Here is a 15,912-nt window from a genome sequence, read left to right as displayed (position 1 = left end):
CACCTTTATCCACCCTATTCTCACCTATGGTTCCTTCCAGAATCTCCATATGTCTCTGAGTCGCAGTACCAAAGTCACCCATTCTTTCATCGACCATTGGTGCAGTAACATCTACAAAGCAAGCAAAGGGACCCGTTACTTTTAACACACAGGTTCTCTCTCAAGTTTATCATGTGCACCAACTGGCCAACTCACTGCGAGGTCTTGAGCCACATACTTAGGTACTCAAAAACTGATTATTAGTTTAACCCCCACATTACAAACACATAAACAGTACAGGGCCACACACGTCTTCCGTTATTGAAATTGTGTAGTCCAAAAAAACATTTACATGTACATAGTTGCCAGGAAAGGAATATTTTGATTCTGTTGGCATCTCTCTCTTTCTCTCCCTCTCTCTCTCTGTGGCTTCATGCCTTCGTAGTTAAGAAAAATACTCCATCGAAAAAAACATCTTTGCATTGTAATAAGACTGTCCTCCCCACCCCCACTGTTCAATTTGTAGCAAAGTTTGGAAAAGACAGTACCGAAATAAAGCTTTCATTTTCACAAATTTACTGCACGTTGATCAAAGTGTGGGTATTTTAGGGGGAGAAAGATGTTTTTCTATTTTACATACGAATCCATTAGGCAACTAGAGCTATGGAAACAAACAAAAAAACTGAATAAAGATGCGCGACATTTGGCAGGCAGGTACTGCTTGCCTCAATGTTTAGCGGCTTTTAAATTACAAGCATTGAGCAGGGGGTAGGTATTCAAATTCAGCATTATGCATAGGTAGGTGAGTCTTGGCCCTGGTCACATATGCAGAGCTCTAAAAAGTAAAGTTTCTTTGTATCGCCTGTCCTGGCTGAGGCAAGGAAGATTCAAAACACACCACTGCGTGGTCAAAAGGCCAGGTTATAAAAGTAAAAAGTACTCCGCTGCCTTGTCAGTTGGCCAGGGAGATTCTTCTGCCTGTATCTCCATCATGCTCACAACAACACTACCCAAGGACAAAGGATTCCATTCTCCACTTTTCCACGTTGCACCTTACGACCGTGAAAGTGTTTGCTGCTCCCCTGTCTTTCATAAGGGTGTTGGGGAATCCATATAATTGTTATGCTACACCTCGCACCTTCCCCAAGGACAAGAGTACATGCTGCACTTTCCTTCTGTGTTGTTAACAGGTGCTGGGATCGGTGGTACCTATATGCCTCCAAAATATGGAGTGTCAGCATACTGTACAGCTTTATAGGAGTAAATAAAGTAGAAAGACATATATTCCCATACTTGTTAATCTCTTAATATCATATTCTTTCCTCACTTTGCCAGCCTAATGACTGCATCATCCAAAGTCTCTTAATGCCCTATGCTTTCAGCTTTTTTCACATGATGGCAGGAGTAGAAATTAAGATCTATTCCCTAAGGGTTTTGCAGCACTTTGCAACTCCCTTCAACATTAACTAAACCTTTAAGTTTTTTGTGACTTTTGTGGCACTTTTGTAGTCCCAAACCAGCTGCATAAATGGCCATTGACCTTTCTTTGGATCAATGCCCCCCAAAAGGTATGAGCCTTATTGGAAGGATGCACTAATGGTCTCTTGTAGCACTCAACATCAGTCAGACTAGTCAAAGTCGCCGGGGGTAATAACGTACAGAGACATGGCGTTACCGACTGATAATAAAAATAAAAAATAGCAACACAGAATTCCACACAAGCAGGAAAGGTCTAAAACTGAAAGTAGTAAAGAAGATCTTCTATTTGCTGTATGCCGTTTTTACAAACCAGTAGAGATCATAACACAGTGTAGAACTACCACACATGCAAAAATGTTGCAACACTATGAGGCAAGCATTGAAAACTAAAGAGAGCACCAGTAAAGTAATTGTAATGCTTCTGTACATCCATCCAATAATGTCAAACATAGCCATTCTGCTGGGTCCGTAACAGTCTGCAGAAAGGATGAACACATTCCACTTTAGAACAGCTCTAACCCCACCCATTCCACTGGCAAGGTTGACATTACTAAATCATAGATACAACACACCTCCTATTTTAATAAAATTTAAAAAACACCTCACCCACTGGAAATGTAAAACAATAAAGAAATACAGTATCTCAAACTCAACATTAGAACACACTTTGAAAGCATACTTATGCATATAATACAAACATAACAATGAATAATTGCAAAGACATAATATAAAGTTAGCAAGAAGAATGAAAAAATAAACCCTTACAATCTGCTACAAAACTGTAAATACTTTGGCGCTCTTTTAACTCTTTGGCTTTTCCTTAATTACTTCCACCACTTCCATTACCATCCACTACATCCTTTTCCTCACCATCACACAATGTCCTCATTCCTTTGTTACATCCGATCACAACCACTCTATTTAAATTCCACATAGTCTTAATGAACAAGTTTCTTACCTTTGATAACTCCTTATTTGGTAGAGACAAACTAGCCGCAGATAATCCTTACCTTAGAATTCCCCCATGCGCCAGACTGGATCTGCAAATAATCTTCAGCAGTACCTCTGTGCATCGGTAAAGGACGCTGTGCAACTCTGTATCAACGTCATCCTCCGGATATGACATTGACAAAGCCCACATAATCCCCCCCGCCCGACGCGCTGATGTCAGTTTCTACTGTGACTAGAATACGTGCAACACTGCGGAGCCCTATAGAAACTGGCATTGTAACAGTGTATCGACAAGAGAGGTAGAAGTAAATTTGATTTACAACTACTAAATTGAAAAGCATAGCAATAGAATGCCAAGAAAGCAAGACAGAAGTAAGATAAAATGGTTCGCAAAGCGAGGAGGATGGGGAGAGTCTGCAAACACATCCTACCCAAGTCTTGCAATAAGCAACCAGTCTAACTAAAGGAGTAGGAGACCTGACTTGAGAGAGAAAAAGGAGAGAAGAAGCATTCATCTCACCAGAAGAGCAGTGGGCGACCCACAGAATATTTGAAGCAAATATGAAACGCCATCGGAGACAGAACGTATGGCAATGAAAATGAATCTGTTGGTAGAGCACAACAACGGGAAAACAACATGAAGTGCCCCAAAGTAGGAGCTGAAGGAGTAAGGTGCAAAAGCACCCAAACAGTCACTGAGATAAAAGCAATGATACACCCATCAAGGAGTAACCCCAGAGGATATGAAAAAAGGGAAGCAATACATATATGCTGCTTCCACCAGGATGCATGGGCAAAACCTGCAGGAAGCAGGATGCTTAACACTGGAAGGGAGAGTAACTAAAAATACAAAATGTACATCTCCCGGAACACTCAAGGGGGAAACCTGAGGAGAGGTGTAACAGAACTGTGAGACACATAGAGACAGTTGACAGGAGACACTAAAGGTTTGCCATATGCATGACATACAATGGTTACATGAGGAAGTCTGCCCAGACACCCATACGCACAGATATGGATGTAAAGACATGATGTGTCCATACATATATTGCTTATCGATATGCATAGGGCAAGGTAAACACACATGCAGATATAAAAATAGAGACATAGGCCCAAGAAGCATGATACATTGATATACATGCCTATCTATATAATAATATATAGAGAAACATAAAAAGAAAAGAGTTGATCAGCAACAACAACACAGGAGTAAAGGAAAAGGGGGAGAGAGAGAGCACACCCCTCAAGAAAGAAAAGTCAACTAAGCAAGAAAATCAATGCCAGCGGACTAAAAGTTAGAAGAGGTTGGTAGAACCACCTGCTGATAGAAACCAACAGAAACCTCGCAGTACACAAAAAAGACATGAGGCAAACAAATGCCATGTGAGTAGATGCCAACCAAAGAAAGGGTTAGACAATGGCAATGACAAGCCAGGAGACAGACAAAAGTCGCTGAAGAAAGAACTGGAGGAAAAAGTGGCACAATCCTGCAGGGACAACCAGCGTATAAGAAAGCGATGAAATATGTGGACCCAATAATGAAATATTCTTAAATATAAGGTATATTTCACCCCCAGAATAGGGTTCGGGCACCGGACCTGCAGAAGTCTGCAAGGCCATATGTGAATGTCCATATACGTGGATAACAGTCCTAAACACAAAAACAATATGAGGTTAGGGAGGAATAAATGCCCGACAGAAGGAAGCAATATGACTACCTTCTTGCAGCTGACATAGAAAGGATCAAGCAAGTGCTATGATTGGAATTCTACACATAAAATGCCTGAATACAGAGGTCAAAAAGATGACCGCGGACACACACAGAAGGGGGGGAAGAATCCCAGGAAGGGAAAAACCGCTATTGGGACAAGAACGTAAAGACAGGAACCTATACACAAATGTATGAAGCCCCAGACCTGCAAGAACAGGGCATGGGAAACAATAAATAGGCACATTAACAGCATGGAGAGAATAGCCAAGTGTTGCTCCATTGGCAGGATAGAACAGTGTGTGTGTGTGTACATACATACCAGGAAAAAGTGGACTGCCTCCATGACCAGACTGAAAGGTCAGAAGGAGAACGAAGATGTCCATGAAGAAGAAGAAGAAAGATGAATGTGGCACAAGGCCAGACAAGAGAATATGTGAAAATAAATCAAAGCTTTGGAAACTAGTGCCCTATAAGGGCAACAGATTATGCTCCTTACATGTCCAGTATAATAGAGACAGAAGAGGGGCACTTGGAATCAAAGATGTACCAACATCCCCAACGGAAGCAGACCATGGAAAAGAGACAGAAATACCATCTCCCACTGCACCAATGGGAAAAGACATCTGTAAAAAACAGCAGTAGAATCCTTATTGATACTATTCCCAGAAAAAGCACTTAGGAAGTTCTCAGTAGGAAACAGGTAATTATAAAAGAATGGCCAAAAGCCTACACCAATTGCTCTGAAGAGCAGGGACTGAAAACGACTAACACGAGGAAGAACCCTGTAGAGAGCACAATCTCTTGGGCGACTCGACTATTAGCAGAGTACAACAGAAAACCTCCTTTCCAGAGGTATTAGAAACCTGTCCACCATAGTGGTAAATAAAAACACCTGCAATGCAGAAGCACCACCTTGAGTGCTAGAACATGATAAGAAGAAAAGCACCTGTGAGGAGCAGGAACACCACACTGGGTGTCACACTATAAATAAGAAGCACACCATCATAAGGGCAGTAGAAAAAAGCGCAACAGGGGAAAAAAACAACTGCCCCTGAGCAAAGGTACCAAGCCAGAGAAAGACTCTGTACCATGAAGAGGCCTTAAGACTGAGTTCCACCGTAAGCATCTCTAAAGTGTCGTAAAGCCGAGTCGGCATGCACGCTAAAAAGGGAGGTGACATCAAAAGGCATAGCAAGTAAAGATGCCTGCACAGGTTCTGAGAAATTGAAGGAATGCAACCATGCCATTCGTCGCAGAGCTACAGAAGAAGCCATAATCCTTCCAACAGAATCTGTGGTATACATACCACATATGATACTAAGCTTGGCAGCCTGCTGACCATCCCATACAAAAGGTGTTAGAGCATTTCTAGCCTCGTCAGGCAGAGAAAGCAAAATGCGCTCTGCTGAGTCCCACAAAACATGGGAGAAGTGAGCAAGGACACAGGAAGTATTGATTAAACACAAGGCAAAACTCGTTAAAGCGACAATCCGCCTACCAGAAGCATCCAGCTGTCTTGCTTCTCTCTCTGGCGGGACAGGAGGAACCTGTGTAAAATTGTGTATAGCCAAAGCAGTTTGTACCACAAAGCTTTGAGTAGTTGGATGCCGCAGGAGGCAAGTCAGATCCTCCAGGGCTGGCCTGTGTATGTGAGATGGAGTGCTCCACATGGGGACCAGAAACCAGTTGGGTCCAAACTCCCAAGAGGATTTCATAAAGAGCCTTACAATAAGGAAGGACTGTCTCCACAGAAGACTGGTCCAGATGTAGGACATCAAGCAAAGGGTCTGTGGACAATTGCACAGTAGGAAGTTGTAAGTGTAAACACTTCCGACACACGCTTCAACATGTCTACTAGAGCAGAACTAGCCTCTGAAGCCAACCCAGGGGGTGGCAAGAGGCTGGAAGCCAGCGAGGAGTCTAGGCCACTAGCATTGGCCAAGTCAAATAACTAATCCGATTGATGAAGCAGAATGATATCAGAATTGGGAGACTGAAAATCAAAACCTGGCCCCTCCGATGGAAGAACTGGAGGGTGAGCCCCAGAAGACAGAAGCTCAGGTTGAAAAATAGCCGACTGCAACAACGCCACTCCCGGTGTCTGGGTTGACGTTGACCGATGTCGCGAGGGAGATACCTCAACATGAGAAGGGGCGGCATCCAACTCCGGGGATGCAACAATTGGGGAGTTGAGTGAAGTCGCAGGCGCCACCACCGCTGAAGTCGGCAAGTAAGAACTGTACCCCAAACATGGAGTCGTAAGGGTAGAGAAAGGCACAGAAGATGGAAACTGCCTCGAGAGTCGGAGTCAAGGGGCCCAATGGGTACCGAAGACGCCGGTGAGGATCCCATCAGCGCACCTGCCACTTCCTTAGGGCCCAAAGGCGCAGCAGAGGGAGGGGTAGGCCCAAAAACTGTATGCAAGGAGGAGTAATAGTCTGGCATCTGGGCCTGAGTCGCCTCGATACCGGGATAAAGTGGGAGACACAGGGTCGACTCATCCTCAAAGGAACAGGAGGACCTGCATGGGGCGATGAAGCCAGAGGAGGACGTGACTTCGATTGCGGGTAACGCTTACAATGAAACGTAGCAGGATCTGAAGACATGAAAGGAGCGACTCCTAGAACGGTTGATAGGATGAGCTGCGGAAGAAAGACTTTGAAGTCTATGAGAGTACTGTGAAGACTGCGACACCTGCGCCGCCAAGAGTTTCATTCGCCGCTCCCACAACGCCTTAGACCTCAACTGTTGACAGGCACTGCAATCTCCGGTATCGTGATAGGTGCCTAAGCACCACATACAAACATGGGGGTCCGTGACCAACAATTTGTCGAGCACAGGCCCAACAATGCTTAAAGCCAGAAGGCATAAACACTGTTCCAAATACGAAAACTGCAAAAAGGGAAGGCCAAAAATGGCCAGAGGTAACCGCTTCTCCAGATCCACGTTGTTGTGTGGAAATGAAGAAACTGACGTCAGTGCATCGGAGGAGGGGTTATATGGACTCGCACGACGCCCAGAAGTACTGCTTAAGACTTTTTCTAGATCCAGTCTGGGGCCTGGGGAGAATTCCAAGGTCAGGAATCTGCGGCTGGTTGTCTCTATCAGATCATATTGTTAAACAACTTAATTACTCCTATGGTTTCAGAGAACTTATCATCTTAATCTTTTTCCGGCTTCCTAAACCTCACTTAATCACCAACCCTCACTTTTGTCATTCTCACCCCCTAAAAAGTATCTCTTCCTCTCCTTCAACTTCCTTGCATCTCGCTCGCACCAACTGTCTTGCTCACCACCAACCCCTTCATATTTGGCATTCACCCATCAGGGAGACATCAAAGTGTTCGGCTTCCTTCCTCCAGGCCTCGAAAAATCATAAAAATGTTACTAGACCTGCAGGTTGAGTAACTTGGAAAATTTACTCAACCTAACTGAAATGTACTTGTCCGCAAACTGGTCTCAAATTGTGTATGTAGGAAAGTACCCTCTTTTTGGCATGGTTATCCCCACTGTTTGCCTGCTGTCAGTGTGTTTTGGCTGTGTTCACTGGGATCTGGCTAATCAGGACCCCAGTGACTGTGCTCTCTCCCTCTAAATTTGGTTACTTACGACTTTGCACAACCCATAATTGGCATACTAGGGCCCCCATATAAGAAGGGTGGGTAGTGGCTCCTGCCACAACCGGACACTTGAACTGGACTTGGTTTCCTTCTTGTGCAAGTCCTCTTCTGTCCACCTTTGGTTCCTTCCAGTCTTGTCTGAGTCTTGCACAATCTTCCAAATTCCTCTTGTTAGGTTTGGGGGAAACCGGGTACTTACCTCTTCTCTCCTGGTTGTTAGAGGGCACACTGGTACTTACCTCTTAGGGTGCCTAGTTTCTCCAGCTCTCCTCTACTGATTCCACTTCCTTGGATGGGGGACTGCCCTCACTGCTATTGCTTTTACCAATGTCTATTGCTTTCTATGCTATTTACTGATTGCTAATGTGTACACAATAATGTGCTTACTTACCACCAGTTGGGGTATTGCCTGTACTGTATTTCAGTATTTCTGTTACCATAGTAAAGTACCTTTATTTTTGTAACACTGCGTGATTCTTTCATGTACTGTGTGACGATAGTGGTATTGCATAAGCTTTGCATGTCTCCTGGATAAGTCTTGGCTGCTCATCCACAGCTCCCTCTATAGAGCCCTAACTTCCTAGACACTGACTACACTTCACTAATAGGGGATACCTAGTATAAGGTGGTAACACCATAAGTGCTCACCACACACCAGGCCCGCTTCCTACAGTGTAATCCTAGGTAAATATTTTATTTTACAGAGCTGCCTCTTTCTTCGTTCTCACATATGAGCATACCTTCAAACATATGAGTTTAGCATTTCTGCTGTACAAAAAAGCTCTTTAGTTTGATTAAATAGTTTCTAAATTTAGCTTGACTTGATAAAATCTGACTTTGACTTGTCATAGCGAGTGGGCGAGTAGATTTCTCGAGGTCTGTTCCTCTAAACAATTAAAAGGGAGTTTTCCCAGTGACCGAGTGTGGAGCCAACTGATACACTTCCATCTTCCTTTTCACCTCACTTTTCCATTCCAACCCACAGCTTCTGGCCATCTGTATGGTTTCTTTCAATATCCTATTAAAACGTTTCACCATACCATTAGTCTCTGGATGATACAACACACACTTCTTGAGTTTGATGCTACATCACACAAGAAAGTCCTCCAAGCATGCAATTATTAGTCCCTTATTGAAAAAAACATTCTTAGACCCTGATAAAGCAGAGAATTATGGACCTAAATCATTGCTTCCTGGTATTAATAAGATCATAGCGAAAGTGGTCACTACATACTTGTCCATTTTTCTGGAAACCCATAACCTTTTACATCAGACTCAAACTGGCTTTCATCCTGAGTATTGTATGGAGACTGCTCTTTCACTTGTCATGGAAGACCTCAGAAACATGTTAGTTCTTGGTGGCACGGTTGCGCTCATTCTCCTTGATTTGAGTGCGGCCTTTGATACGATCTCCCACTCCATCCTTCAGCACAGGCTAGAAGTGCTGGGAATCAAGGGTAGGGCACAAAACTGTCTGTTTTCCTTTTTGCATAACAGAAGTATTCAGGTCAGAGAAGGTCCCTGCATGTCAGAGAGTCAAGCTCAAATGTGGTGCGCCTCAAGGCTCATCCTTGAGTCAAACTCTTTTCAATGTATATGTTCTCCCCTTGGCGGATATTATTTGCTCCGCTGGGTTTTCAATAGTATCTTATACAGGTGACACTCAGGGGGTCATTCTGACCCTGGCGGTCGGTGATAAAGCGACGGCCAACCCGCAAACAGACCGGCGGTCCAAAAAATGGTATTCTAACTCTGGCGGGAACCGCCAACACAGGCCGCCACATTAACACTCCGACCGCCACGGCGGCACCGACAAACAGCGCGGCGGTCACCGCCAACAGGCAGGCGGCAGACAATGTACCGCCCACCCTATCACAACTCACCAATCCGCCACCTTTTCCGGGGCGGGAGCCCCGCCGATAAAAACACGGCGGAAACAGACAACGAACGGGAAAACGCTCACCTATACACACTCCACGAGGAAGGAGGACAGCATGGAGCCCGAATTACACATCCTACCAGCTATTGTCTACCTGCTCATCTACCAGGAGTACGAACGCCGGCGCAGACGACAACGGTGAGTACTGCACCTACGACACAGGGGAGGAGAAAAGCTTACGGGCACACACATGCGCCAGACACCCACCTCCCCACCACAAATACCTACACCCCATTGCCGAGCAACAAGTCAGAGTGACACCACATAAACCCTCCTGAATAATGCAAAGACACAATTTAAATGTTCGAAAAAATATATGTATAAATAGCTCCATAAAAGGAATGGCAAATATGCCACATAAAAGATACAAAAATAAGGAATGAACATAGTCAACAAGATATCCATAGGCAAAAAGTCCTGCACATTCCGTCAAAGTTCCATAGTCCGTGGGCCAATGTGCACAAACACATGGGCAAAGCCCACACAGGAGACCAGATACCATTGGAGAGAACACTGCAGGGGCATCAGATGATAAAACTACAGGCACCTCAGGGGGAAGGGAAGGGGAGGCACCTCAGCCACATGAGTCCACGACGCCAGATCCACGAGGGGCCTCCATGCCCACTGTCCCATCCTGGGGGGTGCAAAGCCACAGTCCATCCGATGGATTACAGACTCCACTGTGATTGGAGGAGGCATGGTGCCCCGAGTGCTCCCTGAAGCCCTGATCGACACTGAACCGGCACTGTCAATGGGCCAGCGGTGCTTGACAGGAAGGGCCCAGCGGAGCGGTGCTTGAGATGAAGGGCCCAGCGGAGCGGTGCTTGTGATGAAGGGCCCGGCGGAGCGGTGCTTGAGATGAAGGGCCCAGCGGAGCGGTGCTTGAGATGATGGGCCCAGCGGAGCGGTGCGTGACAGGAAGGGCCCAGCGGAGCGGTGCTTGACAGGAAGGGCCCAGCGGAGCGGTGCTTGACAGGAAGGGCCCAGCGGAGCGGTGCGTGACAGGAAGGGCCCCAGCGGAGCGGTGCTTGACAGGAAGGGCCCAGCGGAGCGGTGCTTGAGATGAAGGGCCCAGCGGAGCGGTGCGTGACAGGAAGGGCCCAGCGGAGCGGTGCTTGACAGGAAGGGCCCAGCGGAGCGGTGCTTGAGATGAAGGGCCCAGCGGAGCGGTGCTTGAGATGAAGGGCCCAGCGGAGCGGTGCTTGACAGGAAGGGCCCAGCGGAGCGGTGCTTGAGATGAAGGGCCCAGCGGAGCGGTGCTTGAGACGGCGGGGCCCAGCGGAGCGGTGCTTGGGATGAAGGGCCCAGCGGAGCGGTGCTTGAGACGGCGGGGCCCAGCGGAGCGGTGCTTGAGATGAAGGGCCCAGCGGAGCGGTGCGTGACAGGAAGGGCCCAGCGGAGCGGTGCTTGGAATGAAGGGCCCAGCGGAGCGGTGTTTGAGATGGCGGGGCCCGTTCAGCGGTGCTTGCCCCGGTGGGGCCTGTTCAGCGGTTCTTGGCCCGGCGGGGCCCTGTTCAGCGGTTCTTGGCCCGGCGGGGCCCTGTTCAGCGGTGCTTGCCCCGGCGGGGCCTGTTCAGCGGTTCTTGCCCCGGCGGGCCTGTTCAGCGGTTCTTGCCCCGGCGGGGCCCTGTTCAGCGGTTCTTGGCCCGGCGGGGCCTGTTCAGCGGTGCTCCTCAAGGCGGGGCCTGTTCAGCGGTTCTTGGCCCGGCGGGGCCCTGTTCAGCGGTGCTTGCCCCGGCGGGGCCCTGTTCAGCAGTGCTCCTCCCGGCGGGGCCTGTTCAGCGGTTCTTGGCCCGGCGTGGCCCTGTTCAGCGGTGCTTGCCCCGGCGGGGCCTGTTCAGCGGTTCTTGGCCCGGCGGGGCCTGTTCAGCGGTGCTCCTCCCGGCGGGGCCCGTTCAGCGGTGCTTGTCCTGTGTGTCTAGGGAGCCAGACCTGGGCAAGACTTCCCGCTCATTCCCCATCCGAACCTGCGGTCGCGGCGCCCTCCTGTGATGGAGTCCTGGGCCCGTGGGTGTCGTCCGTCACACCCGGGATGGGGCTGGTGGGGACCTCCTGGGCAGCTCGCCTGCTGCCTGACTTCTCCGCCCTGCTGCCCTTGCCCTCCTTCGCTGGAGCTCTGTGGCCCTTGCCTCCCTTGGATGATGTGGCAGGTGACAGGGCATGGCTACTGTCCTTGGTGGCAGCCGTCTCAGGCTTGTCGCGCCGGGCCTTTTTCTTTTTTGTCCTCTTCCCAGGGGGGGGGTTGGCTGTCCCCTAGCTGCTGGCCGATGTTCCTGCCCTAGGATCTAGTGGACTCCAATAGCCCTGCACTATGGTCACAGTAGATGCAGGGCTGGTGGTGGCTGAGGTGCTTTTTTTGCTCTTAGCAGATGGAGGGGGTGGGTCAGTGATTGGAACGAGTTCAAGGTTGGAAAGGAAAAGGACTTGGGGAGGACAGGAACGGGTAGGTGTAGTGGGTTTGGGAGTGGAGGAAGAGGATGTGGTTGTAGGAGAGTCAAGTGTGCTGTCTTTGGGTGCAGGTGCTTGTGACGGAGGCTGTTGTGAGGTGGACGGCTGTTGGGTGGGTGGCTGCCTGCGTTTGTGTGCTTTGGAAGAGGGGGTGACAGACACACTGGGAGAGGACACAGGGGACGTGTAAAAGGCAGTGGGGGTGGTGACTGCACGTGTGCGGACTGTAATGGAGGGTGTGCTGGTGATGGAAGTACTGGCTGATGGTGGTGTGCATGCAGGTGTGAGTGGAGACGTCACAGGGAGGGAGGGGGGAGATGAGGAGGTGGGGGACACAGAGGTGGTAGTGACTGTTGGCATGTCTGCATCTGGATGTTGCTTGGGTGAATGCTTGTGGGATCTGTGGTGCTTATGTCTGGATGAGCTGCCCTTGGGGGTAGAGGTGTATGCAGGCTGGTCTGATGGTGTGGATGGGATAGGCAGAGGAACAGGAGACTGGGACTGGGTGGAGGGAGTCAGAAGAGGGAGGCTGGAGACAGGGACAATGGCTGCCATCAGTGCTGAGGCCAGAGCGTTGAACGATCGCTGATGGGCAGCCTGACCCGAATGAATGCCCTCCAGGTATGCATTGCTCCGATGCACCTCCCTTTCTACACCCTGGATGGCATTCAAGAGGGTAGACTGCCCAACAATGAGTGTCCTGAGGAGGTCAATGACCTCCTCACTGAGGGCAGCAGGGGTAACTGGGGCAGGGCCTGAGGTGCCTGGGGCGAAGGAGATGCCCGCCTTCCTGGGCGAGCGGGCACGGAGCGAAGGCTGAGGGGCTGCTGGGAGGGCGGGGCTGGTGCGCTGGATGGCGGCTGTACCTGTTGTGGCGGTGGGCACGGATGTTGCCGCCACCGCTAGGGAGCTCCCTTCCGAGGACGTGTCGGTGTCGCTGACGTCTCCACGGGTCCCCGTTGTGGAGCTCCACTCGCCCTCCGTCTCACTGGTGTACTCGGAGTCTGTTGTATGGCCCTCCGGGGCCATGTGAGATGCAGCTCCCTCGTGCGCCGATGCCACTTCTCCTCCGCCTGATGATGCTAATGCACACATGAACAGGAAGACAGAAAAAAGGGGGGGGGTGGAAAAATGAAGACAGGTTGAGTGCATGCATTGGCAACACCGTTGTTGGAGAGGACAGACACAGAAGCCCCCTGAACTAGGCCGCGCAATGGGGGTACACTACTCAGTTATTGTGACTAGGCCTACAGGTCTATGGACGACAAATGCACACATGGGTGAGGCCGGACCATGGATAGCTGTACTTGGCACCCTACAGAGGTGGGGGGCGGGGGCACAGGGCCGTGTCTAACGGAGGGGCCTAGCCTACAGAATGCGCCCTGGCCTGGAGATAGCCACAGCCCTCCTCCCCCACCCAGACACCTTCACTGCGCGCAAAGATAGCAGAATGTGCTGATACTCACCCCCTTGTGTCTGCTGTGATGTCCTCACGCGCCCATCCAAATCGGGGTAGGCCACCGCCAGGATCCGGGACATCAGGGGGGTCAATTGGCGGCTGGCACCCCTCCTACGTTGGGAGGCCATCCCCAGCAGAGACTCGGCGGTCTTTCTGGTCCCGCGGCGGATGTCCTCCCACCTCTTTCGGCAGTGGGTGCCCCGTCTGTTGTGGAACCCCAGGGCCCGGACGTCCTTGGCGATGGCACGCCAAATATCGATCTTCTGATGGGCGCTGACCTATGTGACATGTACAGGGTGGTAAAGGAAATCGCATCAGTTTTCTGCCTGGTCAATGTGAGTGCCCCCCCCCCCCCCAACCTTGCCATGTGGCACATGCTCTCATCTTTCGTGTTGCACTCCTCATTCGCTCCCCTCCCCACCATCTTACATACACCCCACTCAACACAGGCATAGCCCATTCAACGTGCACCCTGTGTACTAACCTGTTGGTCTGGAGGACCGTAGAGTAGCGCATACTGGGGGAGGACCCCATCAACAAGTTTCTCCAATTCTTCGGAAGTAAAGGCAGGGGCCCTTTCCCCAGTCGCAGCAGCCATTGTATCTCCCAGACCGAGGTCACAGCAGCACTGGCAGTATAGGTCCTCTCCTGTGGATGATCAGGTCTCGAGTGATTAATCAGATAGAAAATGGCGGTCACGCCCGCGGCGGTGCTTACCGCGACCGCCGGCGCACATCGTCATTGGCTCCTTAGAGCCATAGGGTTCAATGTTAACCAATGCTGCTTTGCGCCGCGGTCTTCGACCGCCTACCGCCACGGTGTGCCACGCCAGCGCAGTGACCTCACATCCCACTGTCACACTTCACAGGTCAGGCAGCCGCCATTTCAAGGGCCCACATGGCATGTTTTCTACTGCGTCACACAGGCCTAGGCCTTGCATTGCCACTCATACAAGCTATTCAATGCATAGCAATTCGTGTACTGTGCAAGCTGTGTGAACGAACCTGTGGGTTGCTTGACTCTGTGCTCCATGTTGTCCTTCCTAGGCACCGTCCGCTGGGACTTGCAAGGATGAATCCTCGTGTGTACCAGCCGCTGGTGGACCTGTCGACAATTGAAGAACGACATATCATACTTACATACCGGCTTGACAGAGCAACCATACATGAACTATGTGCCCAGCTGGAGCCAGACCTGATGTCCCCCATCCGCCAACCCACAGGGATTCCCCCTCTGGTGCAGGTTCTGTCAGTACTCCATTTTTTGGCAAGTGGGTCTTTTCAGACAACAGTGGCCATATCATCTGGGATGTCTCAGCCTATGTTTTCCAAGGTTTTGTCCAGAGTGTTGTCTGCCCTGATGAAATACATGCAGAGCTACATTATTTTCCCTGAGGTGGGCGAATTGGCTACAGTGAAGGGTGATTTCTATGCCCTTGGACATATCCCCAACATCATTGGTGCCATTGATGGGACCCATGTGGCTTTGGTTCCCCCAAGGTGGAAGTGAGCAGGTGTACCGAAACAGAAAAAGTTATCATTCGATGAATGTCCAGGTGGTCTGTTTGGCTGACCAGTACATCTCCCATGTAAATGCCAAGTTCCCTGGGTCAGTGCATGACGCGTATGTCATGCGAAATAGCAGCATCCCTTATGTGATGGAACAGCTACAGAGACACCGTGTGTGGCTAATAGGTGACTCTGGTTACCCCAACCTGTCGTGGCTACTGACCCCAGTGAGGAATCCCCGGACCAGGGCAGAGGAACGGTACAATGAGGCCCATGGGCGAACTAGGAGGATCATAGAAAGGAACTTCGGGGTCCTGAAGGCCAGGTTTAGGTGCCTGCATATGACAGGGGGATCCCTAATGTACTCACCAAAGAAGGTGTGCCAGATCATCGTAGCCTGCTGTATGCTTCACAATCTTGCATTGCGATGCCAGGTGCCTTTTCTGCAGGAGGATGGTCCAGATGGTGGTGTTGTAGCAGCTGTGGAGCCTGTGGAGAGTGAAGAGGAGGAAGACGACGGGGACGACACGGACAACAGGGATACAATCATACAACAATACTTTCAGTAGCACCCAGGTAAGAATCAGCCACCCCATTTTACATTTACTGAAGGCCTCATGCGTCTCCACTGTCTGTGTTTCCCCCCACTTCCTGTTAACTGATTTGTGACTTTCCCTTCCCTTTTCAGAGCTGTATGACCCATTGCCTGACTTCAGCTTTGTTTGCCCATGGACTAAAGCTTATTGAGATTGGTATGTTGTCATCACAAAGTAACTGGACATTATTGCACCGTTATGTGTAATACATTTGTTGTAAAT

The 15,912-nt window shown here is 49.8% G+C and overlaps 1 protein-coding gene across 4 annotated transcripts in view; it reads right to left on the bottom strand.

The window, feature by feature from the left end:
• Nucleotides 1-15,912, bottom strand: part of MAPT (microtubule associated protein tau) — a 755,319-nt gene that overhangs the window by 489,450 nt on the left and 249,957 nt on the right. For all 4 annotated transcript variants that reach the window (XM_069238040.1, XM_069238043.1, XM_069238041.1 and 1 more), the window contains exon 4: nucleotides 25-111. In XM_069238040.1, coding sequence (XP_069094141.1) covers nucleotides 25-111 — 87 coding nt within the window. The remainder of the gene's footprint in view (nucleotides 1-24; nucleotides 112-15,912) is intronic.

Source organism: Pleurodeles waltl, chromosome 6 (assembly GCF_031143425.1).
Source record: "Pleurodeles waltl isolate 20211129_DDA chromosome 6, aPleWal1.hap1.20221129, whole genome shotgun sequence".
NCBI lineage: Eukaryota > Metazoa > Chordata > Amphibia > Caudata > Salamandridae > Pleurodeles > Pleurodeles waltl.
Note: the sequence above shows the minus strand (reverse complement) of the source record. Positions and strands in the feature narration are given on the sequence as shown.